The 26,865-nt window shown below is 38.1% G+C and overlaps 1 protein-coding gene across 1 annotated transcript in view; it reads right to left on the bottom strand.

The window, feature by feature from the left end:
* The window catches only part of Efcab13 (EF-hand calcium binding domain 13), a 90,959-nt gene extending 66,327 nt beyond the window's left edge, over window positions 1–24,632 (bottom strand). Inside the window, exons 1-5 of the mRNA XM_045159574.1 lie at window positions 24,457–24,632; window positions 19,268–19,382; window positions 17,127–17,226; window positions 14,849–14,992; window positions 3,094–3,237 (exon numbers count right to left, since the gene is read on the bottom strand). Coding sequence (XP_045015509.1) covers window positions 3,094–3,237; window positions 14,849–14,992; window positions 17,127–17,226; window positions 19,268–19,382; window positions 24,457–24,632 — 679 coding nt within the window. The remainder of the gene's footprint in view (window positions 1–3,093; window positions 3,238–14,848; window positions 14,993–17,126; window positions 17,227–19,267; window positions 19,383–24,456) is intronic.
* Between the last annotated feature and the right edge of the window lie 2,233 nt (window positions 24,633–26,865).

The following is a 26,865-nucleotide window of genomic DNA, read 5'->3' as shown; positions in this document are numbered from 1 at the left end:
GAGGGTTGGAGAGATGAGTCAGTGGCTAAAGGCACTGGCTTATAAAACCTAACAGCTTGAGTTTGATTCCCCAGTACCCACGTAAAGCCAGATGCACAAAGTGGCATGTGCATCAGTGTTCATTTGAAGTGGCAGGAGGTCCTGGAAGGCCCATTCTCATTCTCTCTTTCCTTCCTTTCTTCTTTGCTTACAAATAAATTAAAAATAAAATATTTTTTAAAAGAAATAGAGTTCAGAGATAACTAGGATTTTGAAGTAAGAGAACTTTATAATGGTGGAGAGAGAACTGGAGTTCTCAGGAACGACTCAGGTTTCTGCATCACCTTTCTTGAGTATATTCATGGTGTGAAGCACTATCACATAGTTGTATCTAATTCCTTCAACAATCCTATAAATTAGCATCATTTTTCCAATCTACCTCTCCAAATTAAGTGAGAGGAGACTTGGAGGCCCAGACCAGAATCTATAAGCCAATAAGCAAGGTTCTGCTACAGGTTCATACATAATTTCTGTTATTTCTGGCAAGACATACCTTAAAGACAACATAACATGGCTTCAGATTCATCTTTAAAATCTCCACTTTATGGGAAAATGGTTCACTAGTTAAAGGAGCTTACTTGAAAGCCCATTGGTCTGAGTTTAGTTCCCTAGCACCCATGTTAAGCCACATGCACAAAGTGCACATGTGTCTCGGGTTAATTTTTTGTGCAAGAAGCCCACCCCTTTTCTTTCTCCCTCTCTCTCTCTCTCTCTCTCTCTCTCTCTCTCACACACACACACACACACACACACACACACATACTACTAAAAATATTATAAGGCTTGACAATAAAGAAAATCTCTATTTTACAAATATCTTCATACTCTAGTAGATCCCTCCATTCATATCTAACATTCCAAAGTCAACCATAAAACAACCAACAGAGCTAGGAGGCTGAAGCAGGAGGGCTACCATGAGTTTGAGGCAAGCCTGGTCGTCTACAGAATTCATTTCAGGCCAGAGTGAAATCCTGCTCAAAAAAAACCCAAAAAACCAAACACGGGCTGGGAAGATGGCTCAGCAGAGCATTTGCCACCCAAATCTGAGTACCTGAGTTAAGATCCCAGAACCACATAAAGCCAGACACTGTAGCACAAGAATCTGTAGTGATGGGACACCTGCAGAGATAAGGGAAGTAGAGGCAGGAGAATCTCCCAGAAGCCCACAGGCCAGCTAGCCTGGCAAATGCAGTGGTGAACAATGACACACCCCTCCTCAAACTAGGTGAAAAGTGAAGACCGGCCCTCAAAGCTGCCCTCTCTCCCCCACACTCATGCCACTGCGTGCACACGCCTGCACTAACACACATACGTGCACACAAATGCAGCCCAAAGCTAAAAAGTAAGAACCTAATAGAACTCTACACAGCCTGGTCCTGCCTCCAGCCACCACTAACAGATCATTACATAAAGCTCACTGAAGAGGTCTCCATGGCTGTTTTTGGTTCCTACCACATTTATACAAATTGTTGCCTCATCTGAAATTGTCTTTCTCATCCTTTACCTTCATCCAATTAAACCCTACTGATCCTTCACGATTTAGCAAAGAAATCACCTCCTCTGGTAACCTGCTCTGTGCTCTAGGTATGCAGCCTGTGGACACTCCATTACAGAACACGTCACAGAGCGCTACAAGTTTCGCAGTCTGCTTGATTCTTTCCACACTCTCACTATGTTTGATTCATCCTTATTCCACCTAGCATTGGCCCAGGCACAGTATATAACAAATGACTATAATAAAAGACTCTGATAATCAGTCACTAACCAATCCATTATTGTAGGACATCCCTTGGTCAAATGTAAACATCTACTACAAAACAACTGCTAAATATATAGTATTTTAAAGGAAACTACATTGTACAGAGAATACTGAACAGCATAGCAAGGAATTTTAATCAAAACTATATAACAAAATTGAAAATTTGGACTGGAGAGATGGCTTAGCAGTTAAGGCAATTCCTGTAAAGCCAAAGGACCCAGGTTAGATTCCCCAGGACCTACGAAAGCCAGATGTACAAGGTGGTACATGCATGTGGAGTTTTTCTGCAGTGGCTGGAGGCCCAGGTGTACCCATTCTCTCTCTCTCTCTCTCTCAAGTAAATAAATAAAATTTTAATTGAAAAATTAAGAAATCAGTCTCCTAAATTTGTGAAACCAATGCCCTTCCTTGATATTATAAGAAACTACCTCTCTACAATGACAAAAAATGACTACTGAAAGAAGAGTGAATTTTTTAAATATTTTTGTTTATTTTTATTTATTTATTTATTTGAAAGTAAAAGACAGAGAAAGAGGCAGATAGAGAGAAAGAGAGAGAGAATGGGCACACCAGGGCCTCCAGCTACTGCAAACAAACTCCAGATGCATGCGTCCACTTGTGCATCTGGCTAACGTGGGACCTGGGGAATCGAGCCTCGAACCAGGGTCCTTAGGCTTCACAGGCAAGCACTTAACAGCTTAGCCATCTCTCCAGCCCAACTGAATATTTTTTGCATGTATATGTGTACTATGTGTGGTGCGGGGTGTGTGTTTGGTGTATGCACATGTGTGTGCATACCCATGTAGAGGCCAGAGAAGAATATCCAAAGTCTTCCTCTACAGCTCATCTGGTTGTTTCCTTGAGGTAGAATCTTACTAAAACTGGGCTGCCATTTTTCATCAAGATGGCTGACCAGCAAGCCACAAAGATTCTCCAGTCTCTATTCCCCACCAGACTGAGGCTATAGACATGCATGGCAGATGTTTATGCAGATGCTGAGGATTGAACTCATGTACTTTTAGGCCCTCATGCTTTGCACAGCAAGTGCTCTTACCTGCTGAGCCACCTCCCCAGCCCAAAGCTGAATTTAAAAAAAGAAAAAATATATTTTACTCTTAGACTTTTGGCAAACATGCTAAAATAAAATTCTAGAAGTCTCTCATTTAAATTGTCTACACTATCTTTTACTGTGGATACCAGTAAGCAGTGTCAGTGGGAAAAAGGTCAAATGAAGAGGAAAGATTTGGGTGCAAAGGATGAATAACAAAATTGATACCAAATTTCAAATAACTTACTGTCAACATAAGTATATCTTAAAATTTCCTCAAATACTTCAGGACTTATAGAGACATCCATGCTTTCCAAAACATCAGCCACTTCAGCAGTGGCAACTCTACCACCTTGTATCCTATGAAAAGTCTTCAAGGCGTCCTGGAATGCTGGGGGGGAAAGACAGTGACAAAAATTATCATAGAATGAGAATAACTTTTTCTGGAGAAAGAACTGATTTTTCATAGATATCCTAATGAGAAAAACACCTTAAAAGGGCAGAGAATTTTCTAATATTTACCTATAACAAGTAGTCATTTGCCCAATTCTGGCCACATTTCTAATAAGAGTTCTAATTTTTTGACTATTATTACTATTACTGTAATGAAAACAATTGCTGGTATTTATTGAAAACTTACTATGCTAGGTGCTGTACTAACTGCTATGGTTACCTCATCCAATAATCACAAAAGTACTCTAAGGCAAAGGTCATGGGTGGATATGATCAAACTCTACAATATGTCTAGATGAAAATACCAGAATGAAGCTCGTCATTCTGCATAATGAATATACGCTAAGTAATAAATAATTTATGTGTAGAACCAAAGGACTGTGAAGTATAAATTATTTGCCCTATTTAGAGTTAGATAAACTTAGTCTTAGAAAGTCCTCTCTAATTTGCACGGCTAGTAACTAGAAAAGACAGAACTCTTAATATAAAACTGTCTTAATCCACAATGCTTGCCTTTAATCATTATACTATACTTACCTCACTGATAAATTTTTTAAGTATGACAATGCTTAGCAGTGGTATATTAATTCATAGTAGTAAAGCAGCTTAATAAAAAATCTAAGGAAGTTATCAATTGCTTAAAAAATAAAATTTAGAGCCGGGCGTGGAGGCGCACGCCTTTAATCCCAGCACTTGGGAGGCAGAGGTAGAGGATCGCCAAGAGTTCGAGGCCACCCTGAGACTACATAGTTAATTCCAGGTCAGCCTGTACCAGAGTGATACCCTACCTCGAAAAAAAAAAATTTTAAAAACATAATGTAAAAGAAGATCAGTAAGGACAGAAATTTCTTTATAGTAAAGCAACTTAATACAAAGTCTAAGGAAGCTATCAACTGCTTAAAAATTGTCATTTAGGAGCTGGAGAGATAGCTTGGCAGTAAAAGCATTTGTCTACAAAGCCAAAAGACCCGTGTTTGATTATCCAGACCCCTCATAAGTCAGACACGCAGGGTGACGAAAGCACGGGTCGCATATGTGCAGAGGTGGCACATGTGTCTGGAGTTCAATTACAGTGGGTGGGGGTCCTGGCATGCAAATTCTCTCTCTCATAAAAAAAGTTAAAAATACTCTTTCTCAAATAAATAAATAATAAAAATAAGGGGCTAAGGAGATGGCTTAGCTGTTAAGGCACTTGCCTGCAAAACCTAAGGACCCAGGTTCAGTTCCCCAGGACCCAGGTAAGCCAGCTGCACAAGGTGGCACATGCATCTGGAGCTTTTTTTGCAGTGGCCAGAGGCCCTGATGTGCCCATTCTCTCTCCCTAACTATCTATCTATCTGTCTCTCAAATAAATAATTTTTAAATAAAATAAAATTTTATAAATAAATAAATTGAAATTTAGAAAACATAAGATACAAGAAGATTGGCAAAGACTGAAATTTCTTTTCATGTTTAACATGCCACCTTCCACTTGGGAAATTGTTTAACCACTACTATAAAGTTGTGTTTTTGTTTTCTCCATGAGAATTGTATACCCTTATGCTAACAGTTCTTAGCATTAAGGTCAAGTTGAAAACATGACTACAAAGAAAATATTCATATTAAAAGAACTTTTCACAGAGAAGTCTTCCTTAAAACTTCAACAAATTGGGGCTGGAGAGATGACCTAACCATTAAGGTGCTTGCCTGCAAAGCCAAAAGGCCCAGGTTTGATTCCCCAGGACCCATGTAAGCCAGATTCACAAGGTGGCATATGAATCTGGAGTTTGTTTGCAGTGGCTGGAGGCCCTGGCACAACACACTCTCTCTCTCTCTCTCTCCCCCCTCTCTCTCTCTGCCTCTTTCTCTGTCATTCTCAAATACATAAATAAAAATGAACTAAAAAATTTAAAAAAAAGAAACATTCCTTATGAGAGGAGACCAAACGGAGTCAGAGCCCTCTAGTTTTTGTAATTAGCTTTTATGATATTTAGGTCTTCTGATTCTCCTTTGCATGAAAATTGATAACTCATTTTGCCTTGACAGAACACTTATGTACACATGCATGTTTAGTATGAATGTGTATGTATATACTATGATGTATAAAAAAATCTTCTAGCTGAGCATGGTGTTCGATGCCTATAAGCTCAGTACTCGGGAAATAGAGGCAAGAGGATCAAACATTCACAACTAGCCTCTGTGACATAGAGAGCTCCATGCCAATTTGGGCTACAGAAGATTGTGGCTCCAAAAAAAAAAAAATTGTTTTGCCAGGCATGGTGGTGCACACCTTTAATCCCAGTATTCAGGAGGCAGAGGTAGTAAAATAGCCATGAGTTTGAAGCCACTCTAAGACGGCACAATGAATTCCAGGTCAGCCTGGGCTAGAGACCCTACCTCAAAAAACAAAAAACAAAAAACCTTAAGGTCAATATTAAACTTACAACAGGTTAGGAGAGATTGACAATGTTTTGTAGATTTATACACTTATATTTACAAAAATACTATATGATCATGTATATCATTTTAAATGGAGAAAAGGAAACTTGCAGGTTTTTGATTATTCTCAAGACATTTGACCACAGTAAATAAACTCAATACCAAAAACCAGGATGTGAAAATTCAAGTAATATGAAGTTATAAAAAACAAGGATTTTAATCAATGCTTTAACAAGTATGCAGTACTTGGGAACCTACATATTAGTAGGAATTAAGAGCAAGTCAAATATTGTATATACATTGTATGCTGCTGCATGTGATGGGCATTTAATAATATTATTACATCAATAAATTAAAAAACAAAGATTTAGCCAGGCGTGGTGGCACACGCCTTTAATCCCAGCACTCGGGAGGCAGAGGTAGGAGGATCGCCGTGAGTTCGAGGCCACCCTGAGACTACATAGTGAATTCCAGCTCAGCCTGAGCTAGAGTGAAACCCTACCTTGAAAAGCCACAAAAAAAAAAAGTATGATCAACTAGAGTAAGAGGATTCTTGCCTAGAAAAGATTCTTTGAAGAAATGAGGAATGACAACCAAGATTGTAAAGAAGTTAAAAAACTAGGCATAAGAATTTAGACTAGGACTGGAGAGATGGCTTAGCAGTTAAGGTGCTTGCTGCAAAGCCAAAGGACCCAGGTTCAATTCCCCAGTAACCATGTAAGCTAGATGCACAAGGTGGTACATGCATCTGTAGTTTGTTTACAGCAGCTAAAGGCCCTGGTATGTCCATTCTCCCCCACCCAATAAAACAAAAATAAAGAACTTAGACTAGATGCACTGGGTAATAGGAAAAACATCTAAATTCTTAAGCAAGAAAATGGCATGACAAAAATTAGTATTTAAAAGAATTAGCCAGAGACTAGTAAGAGCTCGACACTGGAGAGCATAATCTTTGTCTCCAAAGGAGTCTGACCTAGTTCCCAATTCCAGATATGGGGTTTTTTACACTGAGTGGATCTCTTAGCCCATCAGAAAGCTATTGGTCACCCACCAAGGCTGTGTGCCACTATTGCACTGGGGTGTACATCCTGTCAGGGTGTTTGCTTCTGAGTAGCTTAGACCCCTAGTTGTTCAGACTGTTCTTGGCCACTTTCTCCCAGCAGCTTGGTGCTTTCCAGCACTAGACAGGCTGTCTGGAAACTGACTTTCTTCCGTATTCCAGCCAGTCTCTCCATGCTCTGTGTCAGTAACATATGGTGTCTTCAGCCATAGGGTCTTACCTTTTGCCTCAGGAGGGTAATCAAATGCTTTTAAAGAAAGCTGTTTTGATGTGGGGACCTCATAGGTGCCTTGAACCAACAGCTCAATGTGTGTAGCAACCAATCTCTGGTACTGGGAGTTACAGGCCAGAGACAGAAAAAATTTTTCTTGTAATCTTAGGCTTCATTCCACCCTTTCCAGGGCCCTACTTTTCAGGTGCTCCCCCCTTACTCCTTTTGAGAGTTATATGTTTTAGGCTGTTTCCAAGGATAAAAGTTTCTGTGATATCATCTCATTTGGGATATAGTTTTGTGTTTGGTTGCCCCCTTTCTCCTCGCCTCTCCCTAAGCCCTTCCATCCCCATTACCTGGGCTTTGAGCTGCCTATCACATATGACAGCAACTCCAGCAGGTTCAGGTATTGCTCTCTGGGCTGGAGAGATGGCTCAGCAGCTAAAGGCACTTGTTTACAAAGCCTGAAGGCCCTAGATCAATTCCCCAGCACCCACATAAAGCCAGATGCAGAGCGGCACGTGCATTTAGAGTTCGTGTGCAGTGCCAGGAGGCTCTAGTGTGCCCCTTCTCCTTCTCATTCCTTTCATCCTTCCCTCCTTCCTTACCCTCTCTTTGCAAATAAATAAATAAAAATAAAAAATATTTTTTATTTATTTGTATTTGTATTTACTTATTTATTAGAGACAGAGATGGAAAGAGAGAGAATGTGTGAGAATGGGTGTGCTAGGGCCTCCAGCCACTGCAAACAAACTCCAGACACATATGTCATCATGTGCTTCTGTCTTATGTGGGATCTGGAGAGTTGAACCAGGGTCCTTAGGTTTCACAGGCAAGTACCTTAACTGCTAAACCATCTCTCCAGTCCAGTGAAAATATTTTTAAAATAATTATTCTAGCAGTTATATCTAGAGAAACCTAGAGATTGGAAATAGAAATTTAGAATTCTGTGGCAGTGATTCAGATTTTTTAATGTCTTTTCGGAAAAAAAAAAAAAAACTATGTTTCATTTTCCCAACCTAGACTACTGGGGGCGGGGGCCGGGGAGAATACAGAGATCCTGAAAGGAGCTCACTGTAAGAGCGTGCACCCAAACGTCCCTGAAATCCGTTACTACCAAAATCATTAGTATTTTTTTTTCTATTTTACAATTCTGAGGAGTATTCTTACCAGGATCCTGAAAGGAACTCACTGTAAGAGCGTGCACCCAAACGTCCCTGAAATCCGTTACTACCAAAATCATTAGTATTTTTTTTCTATTTTACAATTCTGAGGAGTATTCTTACCAGGATCCTGAAAGGAACTCACTGTAAGAGCGTGCACCCAAACGTCCCTGAAATCAGTTACTACCAAAATCATTAGTATTTTTTTTCTATTTTACAATTCTGAGGAGTATTCTTACCAGGATCCTGAAAGGAACTCACTGTAAGAGCGTGCACCCAAACGTCCCTGAAATCAGTTACTACCAAAATCATTAGTATTTTTTTTCTATTTTACAATTCTGAGGAGTATTCTTACCAGGATCCTGAAAGGAACTCACTGTAAGAGCGCGCACCCAAACGTCCCTGAAATCAGTTACTACCAAAATCATTAGTATTTTTTTTCTATTTTACAATTCTGAGGAGTATTCTTACCAGGATCCTGAAAGGAACTCACTGTAAGAGCGTGCACCCAAACGTCCCTGAAATCCGTTACTACCAAAATCATTAGTATTTTTTTTTCTATTTTACAATTCTGAGGAGTATTCTTACCAGGATCCTGAAAGGAACTCACTGTAAGAGCGTGCACCCAAACGTCCCTGAAATCCGTTACTACCAAAATCATTAGTATTTTTTTTTCTATTTTACAATTCTGAGGAGTATTCTTACCAGGATCCTGAAAGGAGCTCACTGTAAGAGCGTGCACCCAAACGTCCCTGAAATCCGTTACTACCAAAATCATTGGTATTTTTTTTTTCTATTTTACAATTCTGAGGAGTATTCTTACCAGGATCCTGAAAGGAGCTCACTGTAAGAGCATGCACCCAAACGTCCCTGAAATCCGTTACTACCAAAATCATTAGTATTTTTTTTTCTATTTTACAATTCTGAGGAGTATTCTTACCAGGATCCTGAAAGGAGCTCACTGTAAGAGCGTGCACCCAAACGTCCCTGAAATCCGTTACTACCAAAATCATTAGTATTTTTTTTTCTATTTTACAATTCTGAGGAGTATTCTTACCAGGATCCTGAAAGGAACTCACTGTAAGAGCGTGCACCCAAACGTCCCTGAAATCCGTTACTACCAAAATCATTAGTATTTTTTTTCTATTTTACAATTCTGAGGAGTATTCTTACCAGGATCCTGAAAGGAACTCACTGTAAGAGCGTGCACCCAAACGTCCCTGAAATCAGTTACTACCAAAATCATTAGTATTTTTTTTCTATTTTACAATTCTGAGGAGTATTCTTACCAGGATCCTGAAAGGAACTCACTGTAAGAGCGTGCACCCATACGTCCCTGAAATCAGTTACTACCAAAATCATTAGTATTTTTTTTCTATTTTACAATTCTGAGGAGTATTCTTACCAGGATCCTGAAAGGAACTCACTGTAAGAGCGTGCACCCATACGTCCCTGAAATCAGTTACTACCAAAATCATTAGTATTTTTTTTCTTTTTTACAATTCTGAAGACTATTCTTACCAGGATCCTGAAAGGAACTCACTGTAAGAGCGTGCACCCATACGTCCCTGAAATCAGTTACTACCAAAATCATTAGTATTTTTTTTCTATTTTACAATTCTGAGGAGTATTCTTACCAGGATCCTGAAAGGAACTCACTGTAAGAGCGTGCACCCATACGTCCCTGAAATCAGTTACTACCAAAATCATTAGTATTTTTTTTCTATTTTACAATTCTGAGGAGTATTCTTACCAGGATCCTGAAAGGAACTCACTGTAAGAGCGTGTGCCCATACGTCCCTGAAATCAGTTACTACCAAAATCATTAGTATTTTTTTTTCTTTTTTACAATTCTGAGGAGTATTCTTACCAGGATCCTGAGAGGCCAAATAAGAAGCATGATTCCCAGCCTTAAGGAAATCAGACAAATCCAGCATGCCATTAACTGCAAAATGTTTCCAAAACAAAAGGAAAACAAACTTCATCAGCAAACATTAGTAATAAACTCATTCCACTTAATTAACTGATTAGATTATCTGTGCTTGTACACAAAAGCGGCCAACATAAACACTATGTAAAGAATGTAAGAAAGAAAGCTTACCAGAAAAAATACACATGTGATGTTAATAAGCAAACAGTGTTCCAGGAATATTAAGAAGGATGTGCACCAAGATTGTTGATACTGACATACTTTTTACTCAAGTTTTATATTTGTAATGAGGCACAAAAAAAAAATTCATGCCACAAGCCAATTTCCTACACTAAGTGCTCATGCACACTGGACTTTATTTTTAGAAGACAAAACTGATTTTACTGTGTTGTAGAAACATCTTACCTGTGATTCTAAATCTTTTTTTAAAGGGGGTGCTCAGGCTGGAGAGATGGCTTAGTAGTTAAGGCGTTTGCCTACAAAGCCAAAGGATCCCAGTTCAATTCTCCAGGCCCCACGTAAGCCAGATGCACAAGGGGGCGCACGCGTCTGGAGTTCGTTTGCAGTGGCTGGAAGCCCTGGCGCACTCATTCTCTCTCTCTCAATCTCTCAATCTCTCTCTCTCTGCCTCCTTCTCTCTCTGTCTGTCGCTCCCACATAAATAAATAAAAATAAACCAAAAAAATTTAAAGGGGGTGCTTATGAATCCACTTCAGATTCTAATAAAAGATACCTCATGTCATTATTCTACTACTCAATGGTCTCTCCTCCTTCCTCTTTCCTTTGTCTTTCTTATACCAGCTTTATTTATAATAACAAAAACTGGAAATAAACCAAATGTCTATGAATTCATGAGTAGATAAATTATTGGGTATCCATGTAAATATTTATATAACAAAACAATATTCTGCAACAAAAAGAAATAAATTATTGATACACAAAAAATCATGAATAATTTTCTACATAAGTTGAGTGAAAGAAATCAGACAAAAATAAATGAATATTGCATAGTCCATTTCCATAAGATTATGACAAGTACAAATTAACCTATAGTGAGAGAGAAAGAATGGGGTTTGCCTAGGGATAGAGGAGAGGCTGTAGAGGGAAATAAAAGTTTAAAATGGGTATAAAGAAATGGGGAGGTAGAAAAGAGTGATAGATATGCTCAATAAGGATTACATATCTCAAAATTAATCGAATTAAATTTTAAGTAGGTGCAACTTATTGTATGTCAATTATGCCTTATGGAAACTATATACAAACTACTTATGATTTAGCATAACAGGAAATTTCATAATATTTTTCTTCAATTTCTTGACAAAAAAAATCTTGAAAAGACAGTGATTCAAGGCCCTGATATAAAGAAGACAACTTTGGGCTGGAGAGATGGCTTAGCGGTTAAGCGCTTGCCTGTGAAGCCTAAGGACCCCGGTTCGAGGCTCGGTTCCCTAGGTCCCACATTAGCCAGATGCACAAGGGGGCGCACGCGTCTGGAGTTCGTTTGCAGAGGCTGGAAGCCCTGGCGCGCCCATTCTCTCTCTCTCTCCCTCTATCTGTCTTTCTCTGTGTGTCTGTCGCTCTCAAATAAATAAATAAAAATAAAAAAAATAAAATAAAAATAAAGAAGACAACTTTAACAGCTGTTTTGTTCCAGGATTTTTTGAAAAAATTAGTATTAGTGTAAAGCAATAAGCTACAGCATGTGAAGATTATTTCTTTACCAAAGGATAGAATGAGCTGCTTATGAAGCATAACAAAATAGCTAAGTTTTCTTCCTAATAAAGCCTTTGTTCTTTAAAATACTTTCCCCCATTCTGAAGATGTTACCAAGCTATGACATAGCTTACAAACAGGAAGTCTTACTTGTAGTGCTTCCTCTGCATTCACAGCAGCACAATAGTCAAAAAGTGAGAACTAGAGGAACCAGTAGAAACCAACCAATAGGTTTCTCTAAGCGCATAGCAAGGAAAATAAAGAAATTTTCCCCCTTAAATGTTTCTTTTACTGTCAAGAGTTATGGGGTGCATTGAAATATTTTACATATAATTAGTTTCAATTTTATTTTTTTTTTGTCCAAGCCAAATATCTTATAGAATATTTAAAGATAAGAATTTTATTTAGGAATTCTCATTCCCAACATTAGCTCAGAAGTTAAAAGCACTTGCTTTCAAAGCCTGCCAGCCCAGGTTAAGTTCCCCAGCACCCACATGATGTCAAATGCAAAAACTGGGACAAGCATCTAGTGTTCATTTGCAGTAGCAAGAAGTGTGTGTGCATGCACACAAATAAAGACAAACAAAAAAAATGAAATCGCATTCCCTTAAAAATTCAGGATAATGACACACATAAAACAAAAAGGTCCATTCCTGGTAATTAATTCCTTCTCATAATGAATGAAAAAGACATTTGATGGGGCTATAGAGATGCTTAGTGGTTAAGGCACTTGTCTGAAAAGCCTAAGGACCCAGGTTTAATTCCCAGTATCCATGTACAGCCAGGCACAAGGTGGCACATGCCTCTGGAATTGTTTGCAGTGGCTGGAGGCCATGGCACACCTACTCTCTATCTGCTTCTTCCTCTCTTTCTCCCTCTCTCTCTCTCAAATAAATAAATAAAGACCTTTTCAGCTTCTACTTTGTACTTTCATTGCCAATAAATGACTTTTTGGTTTTGTTTTTTTTTTTTTCAAGGTAGGGTTTCACTCTAGCCCAGGCTGACCTGGAATTCACTGCATAGTCTCAGAGTGGCCTTGAACTCATGGCAATCCTCCTACCTCTGCCTCCCGAGTGCTGGGCACATGCCACCATGCCCAGCAAGAAAGGACTTTTTTTTTAAAGCACTCGAGCTTCTGTACCACACTATATTCAGAAATGAGAGTAAGCCCAAAGGATCCATTGGCTTTTTCTCTCACTTGTTTGTTTGCTTGTTTTGGTCTTTTGATATGGGGTCTAATGTAGCCTGGGCCGGTCAGGAACTCTCACTATGCAGCCATAAATTGTGGTAAACTTTTTGTTAAAGTTTAAAAATAGCTAAAATTTTAACTATTCTACAAAATACATATCCATTAAAATAAAGCTCTTAAGAAAGAAAGGGGGAGGGTATTACCATGGGATTTTTCTTATAATCATGGAAAATGTTAATAAAAATTAAATAAAAATAAATAAAGTTAAAAAAAGAAAGAAAGAAAGAAAGAAAGGGCACAGACCAGCTGACAGAAAGCTGAGAAAAGCAGTTCCATGGAAGAGAGAGAAATCTCTAGTGGAGATAAACCACAGTGGACACTGCAAGCTAGCCAATGGGTGCGATAGTGGCATATCTGTGACGGGGGAAACCAACTATTCTCTAATTAGACTAGAGGCCCAGTCCATGGGAAGAAATACATACCTGATACTGAAAACCTATGGCACAGGAAGTGATGAGCCCTAGGGGTGTAATGTCTGCTGCTGTCTGGCTAAATGTATATACTATGCTCACCAAACTGCCCAGTAAGCACTTCTCCTTAATGTTCATGCCCTCAGGTTAATGCTACTCTCACTTTGGACATGGAACCTTCTCTTTTCAGATGGCAGTGACCTTGGGATGACTCAGAAGGTACCATGGTGCTGAGAAGAAGTGACAGAAGAGTGCTCACCACTGAAATATCTCAATCACACCTTCCATGGCTCAGGGTCCATTGCGGAAGAGGTGGCGGAAAGAATGTAAGAGCCAAAGGAAGGGTAGGACTCCTTACAACATGCTCCTTCAGACACAAAATGCCCTGGATATCCATGACCTCATAGTGCCTGATACTACCTACACAAGACCATCATAAGAGGAGGAAAAGATGATAACAAAAGTAAAAGAGAGACTGAGATGGGGAGGGGTATGATGGAGAGTGGAGCAGCAAAGGGAAAAGTGGGGAGGAGGATTACCATAGTTTATTGTCTATAATTATGGAAGTTGCCAATAAAAACAATAATATTTTTTTAAAAAGGGAGCCAGGCATGGTGGTGCATGCCTTTAATCCCAGTGTAAGAAGGAGAAGAAGGAGAAGAAGAAGAAGAAGAGGAGGAGGAGGAGGAAGAACAAGAACAAGAACAAGAACAAGAACAAGAACAAGAACAAGAACAAGAACAAGAACAAGAACAAGAACAAAAACAAGAACAAGAACAAGAACAAGAACAAGAACGAGTCACTGTAAGTTTGAAAGCCAGCCTGAGACTACACAGTGAGTCTAGATCAGCCTAGGCTAGAGTAAAATCCTATCTCAAAAAAAAAAAAAAAAGGAACAGAGGGAGGGAGAAAGGATAGAGGGAAGGACAGAGGGGAGGGAAAGATGGGAGGAAGGAGGAAGAGGGAGGAAAGAATGGGATGATACGCATGCAGACTCAGGACATTACTAACTTCTAATTGGAAAGACAGAAAATAGGTTGTTTCATGAACTTTAGAAAGAGCTGTAAATCATTGTCAAAGTCCTAGTTTTCATTTGAGGTGGTTGCATCATATATTTAAAATAACATTATTATTAAAATGTAATGAATGAAATGTAAAAAACTAAATGAAAGTATGCTATATATGGTCCAATTGTGAGAATATATCCTAATCCAATCTAGAAATGTTCACTTGAAGCCCAACTTTGTAGTATTATTGTAAATAGCATGCTTTTGAACATGATCAAAATTATATTTAGAATTTTGCTTTCCTATCATTATAATGAATCTGATAAACAAACATAGCTTATATTCATGCTTACAAAACCCTTGCATTGATATTAAAAGCAAAACTTACCATCAATATCAACAGTCTTTAGTATTTGCCGCATTTCTGAATCACTCATAGAAATCTTCAAGGTATGAAGGACCATTGGCAAATCATTCACATAAATCTTACCACTTCGAACTTTACTAAAAATTTTGCAGGCTCTAGCAAGGCCTGCAAGTGCACAATAAAACATTTAGTTAATTCAAAAGAAATATCTACCCTTATTTACTCCCTGATCTCACATGATAAAATATCTTGTAATTTGTTTACATATATCTGGAGCCAGGGAGAAACTGAAAAATCATGTAAGGTTCACACAGGAAAATGCTTCTCCAACTTTCCCTGAGAATATTAAGTCCTTCCTCTGTGCCGCCATAGCACTCAGTATGCATCTCAGACAAAGCTTGATACTGTGATTGCTTCTAGGCAGGATTTTTCACTTTTCTTCTTTCTAGTGCTACTTTACAATAGATTCTACTTTCCTCCTCACTTCAAAATTAATACTCTGTATTTGGTCTAGTTCAATGAATACTAAATAAATAAATACATCTATGTAACAGCCAGGTATAGTGGCACATGCCTGGAAATTCAACACTTGGGTACTGAGGTAGGATGATCTTGAGTTCCAAAGCTACATAGTGATGACTCTGTCTCAAGAAGGAAAGAGAGAAAAAAGAAGGAAGAAAGGGAGGAAGACAGGGAGGAAGGAAAAAGTCAGGGAGAAGGAGGGAGGAAAGGATACAACAAATCATAGGGCTAAATACAAAATAAAGACTGAAAAATTGATAATAGCAGCATTAATAATAAGAGGTATGGTGTAGTATTGGAGAGAGAAACCAGATTTAGTGAGATAAGAAAGAAAAGATGGAATAACTAATGACTATTAACTCTTTTAAAGCTTTTTTGAAACAATTCAGACTATAAAATTTGCAAAGCATAGTCCCTGTGGAAGCAGAGGTAATTTAATACAAATGAGAAATGAAGTGATTACAGCCTGCTGAAAGGAAAACATTTACAATGAGAGAAAAGGGGGAAATGGAGAAGGTGAAGTTCACAGGTGGGAAAAACAAGTATTTTGCAAGGTTCTTATCACCAGCCTTTATTAACTCTCCATTAAGAAAACAAATCTTATGATCCAGCAATCCTACTTTGGTGTTTTTAATCCAAAAAAAAATGTAGTCAAGATCTCAAAAAGATCATAATACTTCCATGTTCATGGTCACCCTATTTATAATAGCCAAGATATTGAAACTGTATGAATATCCATCAAAAATGAATGCATTTTTGATGGATATTCAGACTGATTGAGAGGGGGAGGTGATAGGATGGAGAGTGGAGTTTCAAAGGGGAAAGTAGGGGGAGGGAGGGAATTACCATGGGTTATTGTCTACAATTATGGAAGTTGTCAATTAAAAAAAATAAATTCTAAAAAATGAATGCAGTCTTAAAATATGATATATGTGTGTATTAGATTGTTACTCAGCTTTTTAAGTGATGGAGATCTAAGCTGGGCATGATGGTGCACACCTTTAATCCCAGCATTCAGGAGGCAGAGGTAGGAGGATTACTGTGAGTTCAAGGCCACCTTGACCCTACATACTGAATTCCAGGTCAGCCTGGGCTAGAGCAAGACCTTTCTTTAAAAAAAAAATAAAAGAAAGAAAATTTAAAAAAATAAAATGATGGAGTTATGTAATATGTGATAACATGGACAAGCCTAAAAGATGTTATGCTAAGTGAAATAATCCAGTCACAGAAGGACAAATAATTCCACTTGTATTATATATCTTAAATAACCAGAGTCATGAAACAAAGAATCGAGTGTGGTTACCAGGAGTTGGAAGGAGGAACTTTCTAATCTAGTGAGTATAGAATCTTAGTTGCCCATAGTGAATTCTTGTGGTCTCCTGCACAATCCTACGACTACAGATAACAATATTACATCATGTACTTTTGAAATCTGTTAAGAAGTTAGTTCTCATATTAAATATTCCTGCCATATGACATTTTTTAAAGAAATGGTAAAGTTTTTACTTTCATAAATTTCAGAGAAGCAAATTTTAATTAAATAGTTTTATATTTTAATATTGTAAATGAACAGGTGATAGGGTTGAGAATTTGAAGAGAGTATTAAAAGTTTGGGATAGATCCCCAAAGGAAACACAAAAGAAACCTGACCAAAACCGAAAGGGAATGCCAACTATGTTAGGAGAATGCCAAGTTGGAGTCCAACCTGTTCTACATAGCAAGACCCTGTCAGAAAGAAAGGGAGGGAGGGAGAAGAAATTCTAGAACCTCTTATTACCACTTAGTTCTTGGAATTGTAAGTATGCTTCAGGTACTGCTTCATATAATGTCAGGGAGAGGTTAGAAGGTGTTTCCTTCTTCCTGTCAAAGAAACAGCCCTGTTAGAAAGCAGCAGAGGAAACTTATAAAGCCCATTCATGTATATTAGTAAACCTATCAGTAGCCTCAGGTTCTAAGAACCTTATTTTTGTTTGTTTGTTTGTTCAGTGTTTTATGAGACAGGGTTTCACTGAGTTGTCTTGGCTTGCCTCCAATACACTGTGTGGCCCAAGTCACCCTCAAACTCTCCATGATCCCCCTCCCTCAGGATCCTAAGTGCTGGGATTACAGGCGCATGCACCGTGCCCCACTATAAGAACTGTTCCTTAAGACCTTCAAGGGGTAAGGAGCTGGTACTCTTCACCCTAGTATCCCGACCTTGTGTCTTCCTAACAAGATACCGCTATGGAACAGAATCTATTCTAGTTAGTAAATAGGACCCAAGACCACTGTTATCCTTTGTTTCTGGACCAATGTTCCCTACCCAGTACAAGGGACATTCTTAGAAAATGCAATTATATTGCTCCTTGGCCTTTTCGTTAAGATCAAGTGTGGAGAATGTGATTATAAGACAAACAAGAGCAGCCGGGCATGGTGGTGCACGCCTTTAATCCCAGCACTCGGGAGGCAGAGGTAGGAGGATTGCCATGAGTTCAAGGCCACCCTGAGATGACAGAGTTAATTCCAGGTCAGCCTGGACCAGAGTGAGACCCTACCTCGAAAAACAAAAACAAAACAAAACAAAAAAGACAAACAAGAATATCTTTAAGCAGTCAAAGAATGATAGATGTATCACCTATCAGTAAAAATGTCTGGAAGGAGCTGAAAAGATGGCTCAGTGGCTAAAGGTGCTTGTTTGCATAGCTTGTTGGCCTGTGGTTCAATACCTCAGCAACCCATTTAAAACTGGATGCAAAAGAAAAAAAAGGTGGTACAAGCATTTGGTGTTATTTGCAGTGAGTGATAAGATGTTCTGTTCTGGCATACACATACACACACATGCCAATCATGAAATCTTTAAATAACGTCTGAAAAAATGATTCATTAATTTTATATTACAAATTAATTGTAAATAACCAAAATCATAGAATGTTAGTGCTAAAAGAAACCTTAACAGTCCATGTAATACAAGATCCTTGTGAAAAAGTGGAAAGTGGGGCCTAAGATGTAACATAAATTTTACGAGTGTCTAAGATAGAACGTGAGGTTAAGTAGGACACAGTTTGAGCCATCCAATCTCACATGCATTGCTCTTGTTTCTGCCTGATCCTTCCTAAGAGAATAGTTCTCTTCACTTGGCTAGCATTCTGTACAGAAAAAGAGTAGAAACCCCAAGTTTTTCCCAAATTCAAAGAGCAGAATTCAACAGTAAATACCGAGCAACTGAAGAAGGTGTACTAAGAGGTACTGAAGTCTTGCGGGCACCAGACTGCTTTGTCAGCTTGCTCGGAGCGAGGCCTTTCCCAGCCACCTTTTCCTTTGACGGCTTCACAGAGGGAGAGGCAGCCTAGAGCCAAGGGCAGGCATGTTGGGGCCTGAAATCACACTTGTAGTCCACCTTAGACAGTAAGCCTCTAAAAAGATAGCCATGCCTGCCTCCTACTTAGCCATGCTTCTGATGTAAAACTGTTTCTTGTAATTAGAGTAAATTTTATATTACTAAAATCTTAAACTATACCATGCTCTTTGGCAAAGCCATATTTTTTCTTAAGTTTCCAACTAATTACCTCTTAATTGACACAGTTAATTTATAGTAATAATTTTTACAGAGCTCAGAAAACCTATGGTACACTGAGAACATAACTCAGTCGCCAGATTAGGTGTGGTGGCTTGGTAAGAGGATCATTGTGGGTTCGAGGCCACCCTGGGACTACATAGTGAATTCCAAGTCAGCCTGGGCTAGAGTGAGACCCTATCTAGGGGAAAAGAAAAAAAAAAGAATTGGAGAGAGGAAGAAAGAAAAGAAGGCAGAAAGCAGAAGAGAAGAGGAAGAAGGAGAAAGAAAGAAGATAGTAACATTTCAACATTTAGATGAAGACGCATTTGAAAGTGAAGGGCAACATTTGAAGCAAGAAGAGAAACTTGTAAATCTTGATTTACCTCAGTTCTTTTACTGTGCAGCTGTATCTGTAAATTTCTCTTTCTCTGGACTTTTTTTTCTCGTGAAAACTCATAATATTTTTCTTCTTTAGACAGGAATAATGACGTTTCATACCTAAATGACATGGGAATTAGGTTAACTCCTGAATTGTTTTGCTGGCTGTTTCATTTTTTCAACGTTTAACTCTGGAAATTTTTGAAAATATGCAAAAGCAGACAGAATAATAATGATAATCTTTCCACATGCCCATCACCCAGCTTCAAAATCAGCTAATCCCATTTTATCTATACTTTAATCTTTACTTTCATCCTTTAAAATTCTAAAATAAGTTCTGGTATCAGATTATTTCATCTAAAACAACTTTAGCAACAATTTTAGTATGCATCTCTATAATGAATTTTTAAAATATTTTTATTTATTCGCAAGCAGGGAGAGATACAAGAGAGACAGAGAAAATGTGTATATCAGGGCCTCCAACCACTGCAATTGCATTTTCTTTTTAAAACATCATTATGGCACCTAAAAAAAAAAAAAAACAAGTATTTCTTTTTTTTAATACCTTTATTTATTTGCAAGCAGAGAGAGATAGAAGAGAGACAGAGAAGGGCACACCAAGGCCTCTAGCCACTGCAAATGGACTCCAGACGTATGCACTACTTTGTGCATCTAGCTTTACATGGGTACTGTGCAACTGAACCTGGGTCATTAGGTTTTGAAGGCAAGCGCCTTAACGGCTAAGCAATCTCTCCACCCTTCAGTATTTCTTAATATCACCAAATGTAGAAGCAGCCTTCAAGGTTCTACTTAAGTAGTCTTCTACATATCATGAAATATTTCAATACTCTGCACCAGGATTCAGTAAGCTCCCCAGGCCATGGTTGCTTGATATGTATTTTAAGTTTCTTTTCGTCTCTATAATTTCTTGTTACTACTGGTAGCAGTGGTACTGCGGCTGCGGCTGCCACCACTGCCACTTCCACCACCACCACAACTACCACTTCACTTGTCCTGTAGATTTTCCACTTGGAATTTGCCAGTAGCTTTACCATGGTGGATGGGTTATCAAGGTTTATTCATATTAACATTTACTTACTTGAGGGCAGGGAGAAGGGGAGTGCAAAATTACTGCCTTGTGATGATGGTTTTCCATGAAGAAGCACTTAATATCCAACTGGTAACTGGTTCTCAGTGTCACGTGAATTATAAACTTATTTCATGTAGTACAATTTTCTGCAACTATTGCTGCTACTGATACTCTAATTTTTTCTCATCTTGGTGCCAACATAGGAACCTCATCCAGTAGGTTCTTGATTCTTTCTGGCTGCAACCCTAGTAACAGTCTTTGTTAGTTTTCCTGTCCCTGGAATTCAAGATGTTCCAGGCTTCTCTTATTTCTGCTTAACCTGCAATCACTTAACTCTTCAAAAATATTTCTTTGGTGGGGTAGAGGGGGAGGTTGAGATAGGGTCTTGCTCTAGTCCAAGCTGACCTTGAATTCACTATGTAGTCTCAGGGTAGCCTCGAATTCATAGTGATCCTCCTACCTCTGCCTCCCTAGTGCTGGAATTAAAGGCATGCACCACCATGCCCAACCCTAAAGAACATTTTTTTTAATTTTTTTATTTATTTGCAAGCAGAGAGAGAGATAGAAGAGAGACAGACAGAGAGAGAATGGGCATGCCAGGGCCTCTAGCCACTGCAAACTAACTCCAGTTGTGTGTACCCCTTGTGCATCTGGCTTACATGGATACTGAGGAATCAAACCTGGGTCCTTTGGCTTCACTGGCAAATGCCTTAACCACTTAGCTATTTCTCCATTTGTCCCCCTAAAGGACATTTTAGTAAGACTTCATATTTTAGTAAGTCTGAAGCCAGGTATGGTGGTGCACATCTTTAATTCCAGCACCCAGGAGGGTAGAATGGGAGGATTGCCATAGTGTGAGGACAGCCTGGGCTACAGAGTGAGTCTGCGCTAGAATGAGACTGTGCTTTAAACAAACCAGGAAGTAAGTATGGAACTTAGTGTGATGGTGCACACGAAGGCAAGAAAATTGTCAGAAGATCAAGGCCAGAAAGATCTACATAGCAAGTTCTAGGACACACAGGACTATATAACAAGAGCCTCCCTCAAAGAAAGAAAGAAAAAAAGTTGGGCATTAGATTTTTAATGACTATTACTTAGTAGTCTTATTTCTTGTTTCTTTTTCTTATTGGACTGGAAAGGATTTTTGAAACACACACATCTCATAAACTATACAACAACGAGCCTGAATCAAATTGGAAAAAAGAAGACACATACCCTTAAAAACTGTAGACTCCATTCAAATAATCCAGGATAGACCTGAACTTAAGGACAGCTCTAAAATTATACTTGTACCCCTGAAACTCTATACACTAGGAATGATTCAGGAATAAACTAGGTCCCAAACTTGCTTTAATATTAGAATCACCTAGGATGCCTCAAAAATACTAATATCTATGTCCTGTTCCCATACACTGTAGCTTAATTGGCCTGATATTTAGAGTTTTGGGTGTTTTGTTTTGTTTGTCTGCTTAAGACTCCATAGGTAATTCTAACATGAAGACAAACTGGGAACCTGGAAATCACAATGACTGATCTCACAAGTTTGTTCCCATTCAGGACTCACATCAGCTGGGCTGTAACTTATAGTTTAGAGTAATACTTTTCTTACATAAAAAATGATGAGTGCTTTTTTTTTTCTTCAAGGTAGGGTCTCACTCTGGCCTAGGCTGACCTGGAATTCACTATGCTGTCTCAGGGAGGCCTCGAACTCGCGATGATCCTCCTACCTCTGCCTCCCAAGTGCTGGGATGAAAGGCGTGCGCCACCATGCCCGGCTAAGTTCTTTTAGCAGAATCGGATCCCCACATTCAGAGCAATTTTCTTCCTTTAAATTTATTTATTTATTTATTTATTTATTTATTTATTTATTTATTTATTTCAGAGAGAAAGAGAGAGTGTGCATGTGCTATAGCCTCTGGCTGCTACAAATGAACTCCAGATGCATGTACCACTTTGTACATCCGGCTTTATGTGGGTACTGTGGAATTGAACCTGGGCCAGCAGGTTTTGCAAGCAAGCACCTTTAACCATTGAGCTATCTGCTCACCCTAGAGCAATTTTCTATGCAAAGGCTGCTTAGGTAATACAGAAGATAATAACTAACTAGACAGTATCTATAATAGCTGTAGGTAAATTTAACCCCTAAGCCAAATTGTGAAATAAGAGAGATTTTTATCATATATTCTACTTCCCTTCCCTTGTAAAACAGGTTTTCATAGTATATCTCCATGAAATCCACCACCCCCATTCCTACCCTCAGATCTCATTATTTTTCTCTTAACCCCACCAAGGCTGATCTATGATTAGTATCCTTTATAGTCCTCCAAAGTCAAAAGAAATGACTTTCAACTATTGTGGCTGTACCTCACCGTATAAGATATGTTTTTAATTGGAAAACAGAAAGAGGCAGAGACAGAGAGTGAATATATGGTAAAAGAAACTATTTTGAGTGCACAGTTAGGTAAAAAAAAAAAAAAACACTTGTCAATTCTGTCGTAACCTATTTCCTTACGAGAGAAAATCAGCAGTGCTCTTCCAAACTGATTCAACCCATTAGTGGGCGACTGCTTCCACTCCTCCACACATCCCCCTGGTGAAACTGAGTCTTCCTGTGTCATGTTTACCCATGGCTTCCACTCAACTACATGATTGTTGATTTTTGATCAGTTATCTTTTTTGAAGTATTATTTAAATTACAAATTTCCCCCAACAGATTATGAAATATGAATCATCTGATACAAATATGAATTAATAAAAGCATTTGCTGTGTATCCCATTCCTTTGGGGCATGTTTCCCAAGGTACTAATCTATTTTGAGCAATGCTTATAGAAGAAAGTAAAGGAACATTCTCACTACCTTCTACGTCCTCCTAGACAACTTTTACTGTGGTATTCTAAAAATAATGCCCTTGCTTTTGTCATCTAACAAACTAAAACAATGGAGAAAATGTTAGATTAAATAAAATGGAAAAAACTTATTGTAAGTCAAGATTTTGGTTTAAACACCTCTCCAATTACAAAATGTAACGTATTTTCCAACTTTATTAATACGTAAGACTAGAACTTAGCTGCGGGGGGAGGACAAAGTGAAAAGTTTTCCTTCCAATAAGTATTTTTTCAATCTTTTGCAAATATTAAGATAAAGATTAAATATTTGCACAAGATATATGTGAAAGGTTACAATCTCTTTTATGACTAGCAAAAGGTATCAAAGGTAATACAACACACCGCACATACACATGCACTCAGACCCCACATACACACATACAAATGCCACAGTATTCAAATGGCCTAATTTCATAGTCACCACAAACCCTATCCTATATGAAATTGATAATTGTCCTAAATCTCCTCAAGACAATCAATAACTGGAATTCCGTAATAGCTTTTAGGCTGCCATGTGGCTAGAACAGAAGTGAAAAGATTGAGAATGACTATGTGGGCTGGGGAGATGAACCAGCAGTTAAATGTGCTTGCTTGCAAAGCCTGTTGGCCTGGGTTTCATTCAATTGCCACTATTCACATAAAGCCAGACACAAAGCGATGTATGTGCGTGGAGTTCACTTGCAACAGCAAGAGAGTATGGTGCCTGCACTCTCATCTTTCTCCCGCACTTTCTCTGTCTCTTAAACACACACACAAATAATATATAAATAAATATACTTTTTATGAAAAGTATCTTTTTAAATTATTTTTTGTTCATTTTTATTTATTTGTTTGAGAGTGAAAGAGAGAGAGAGATAGAGAGAGGCAGATAGAGAGAGAGAATGGGCGTGCCAGGGCTTCCAGCCACTGCAAATGAACTCCAGATGCGTGCACCCCCTTGTGCATCTGGCTAACGTGGGTCCTGGGGAATTGAGCCTTGAACCAGGGTCCTTAGGCTTCATAGGCAAGCGCTTAACTGCTAAGCCATCTCTCCAGCCCTAAATAAATATTCTTAATAAGAATGACTATGTGACATACAAAATTATGATACCAGAAAACCACAAATATGAAGTATCCTGTATGTAGTATACATTGTTGAAAGACATAAGCTGCATTTTTAGAACGTTTAAATTTATAAAAGAATAATTTAAGGATGTAAGTTTGTAGTATTTTACTTACGTTTTCTTATGTTCTGTGTCCCTAATTTCAGGTGAATTTTTCTTCCTTACTGTTTTAGAAATATTAATGTATTTCTTCTTTTCAATATTTATAGTTGGCAAGTTTGTTGTCAAAGAATCAGAGCCACTACACATTAAATCAATATTTTCTTCTTCCTGGGAATAATCAAAGGTCATAATTGTCTAAGTTGTCTCCACACAAACATTTGTAACTTTTCGAGTCAAACAATTCATTTTAGATCAATCATCTTTTTCAAATAGTGGAACCAAGGGAAATTTTGTTTAAAATGATTTTATTTATTAGTGTATTGTTATTCTAAGTTCATACATACTCTACTACCAGTTCTCCTCTTAAGCAACTGTAAAATGCAGAGCATTCATGGATATATGGAATACCTGAATTTAAACTTTAAAACATTAGTCTGGGTGTGGCAGAAAGAATATAAAAGCCAAATGAAAGAGAGGACTGTTTACAATGCAATCGTCCAGACACAAAATGGCCTGAATATCGCAATGCCTGGTACTACACAGACACTTGTAATAGGAGGGAAAAGATGGTAACATCAAAATAAAAGACAGACTAATTGAGAGGAGAAGGGCATATGATCGAAACTGGATTTGTGAAAGGGAAAGTGGAGGGATGGAATTAGCATGGTTTGTTGTGTACAAGTGTGAAAGTTGTCAATAAAAAAGTTAAAAGAGTTGATATTGTATATATGTAAGTACAATGATTGAGATGGGGAGGTAATATGATGGAGAATGGAATTTCAAAGGGGAAAGTGTGGGGGGAGGAGGGAATTACCATGGGATTTTTTTTTATAATCATGGAAAATGCTAATAATCATTTTTTTTTAAAGTTAAAAAGAGAGCTGGAGAGATGGCTTAGTGGTGAAGCACTTGCCTGTGAAGCCTAAGGACCCCAGTTCGAGGCTTGATTCCCCAGGACCCACATTAGCCAGATGCATAAGAGGCCATACGCATCTAGAGTTCATTTGCAGTGACTGGAGGCCCTTGCCCACCCATTCTCTCTCTCTCCCCCCTTTCTCTCTCTCTCTCTCTCTCTCTCTCTCTCTCTGTCGCTCTCAAATAAATAAATTAAAATAAAAAATATTTTTAAAAAGTTAAATAATTTTAAAAATTAACCTACTAAATGCATATGCATTATGTGTATATGTAATGATGTCTATTATAAAATTATATATATAAGAGAATATGTATGTGCATATATATATATATATATATTCTCTTTTGATATAGTACTAAATGAGTTGCTGAATGACATTCCAACATATGTCTACTAAAAAAGCTCAAAAGTGATGTGCTACTAGGTAAGTTTACTAGAAATTTATTACTCACTAAACTTGTTTAATGATCATGGATATATGCTGTAACCTAATAAAATAGAAAGAATTTTTTAAAACTTCCAGGAGTAAATACCTCATAAAGTAAATGTCTTTTGTTCTCCATTTTTCTATTTGGAAGTAAATTCTATCCTTCAGGACTCAAATGCCTTGATGAGCAAATATGAGAGAACAATAGTGCAAACGGATTTTCTGTCAAAAAGGAAAAATACAAAGAAAAAACTCATATGCCTGCTTATAAGATGTAATAAATATATGTACCTCCTTGAGGCAGCCTCTTCAAACGAACACTCACTCAGAACACAATACCTAATAAATGGTATCATCTTCTAGCACAAATGTTAGAAAGGGCCGTTAGCTATGATAAATCACAAGAGATCATCCTATCCTTACGTTTAACTTTTATAATATAAAGGGAAATGGAGAAATGCATCTCAAATGGCATGAAAGGCAGAAAACCCCATTAGAGTTATTCAAGTAACTCCTTAGAACCAGAAGTGGTGAAACAATTACCATGTAATTGAATCTTTAGTATGTGCTTGGCATTATGATAAACTTGTTTGTTTGTTTGTTTGTTTGTTTGTTTTTCAAGGTAGGATTTCAATCTAGTCCAGGCTGACCTGGAATTCACTATGAAGTCTCAGGGTGGCCTTGAACCCACAGTGATCCTCCTACCTCTTCCTCCCGAGTGCTAGGATTAAAGGTGTGTGCCACCACACCTGGCATGACACATTTTTTAAAAGAAAAAATTTTACTTTTTTATTTATAAACAGAAAAAGAAACATTTTGACATGAACTGTTTACATACTCCTCATAACTATCCTTTGAGGAATTGTCACTATCTCTACTATAAGATGAGAAGAAAGACTTAGAGAGCTGGAGCTTCCTGAGATCACAGAGCCAACAAATAAAGGAATCAGAAGGCAATCTTCACTCCAAAGCCCTTGGTCTTTGATACCATACAACACTGTTTCTCAATACAATACTACTGACACAAAAGATGTTTTGACCCGGATTTACACCAAAGGCTTTTCACATGATGCAAGGGT

The sequence above is a fragment of the Jaculus jaculus genome, chromosome 9, assembly GCF_020740685.1.
Source record: "Jaculus jaculus isolate mJacJac1 chromosome 9, mJacJac1.mat.Y.cur, whole genome shotgun sequence".
NCBI lineage: Eukaryota > Metazoa > Chordata > Mammalia > Rodentia > Dipodidae > Jaculus > Jaculus jaculus.
Note: the sequence above shows the minus strand (reverse complement) of the source record. Positions and strands in the feature narration are given on the sequence as shown.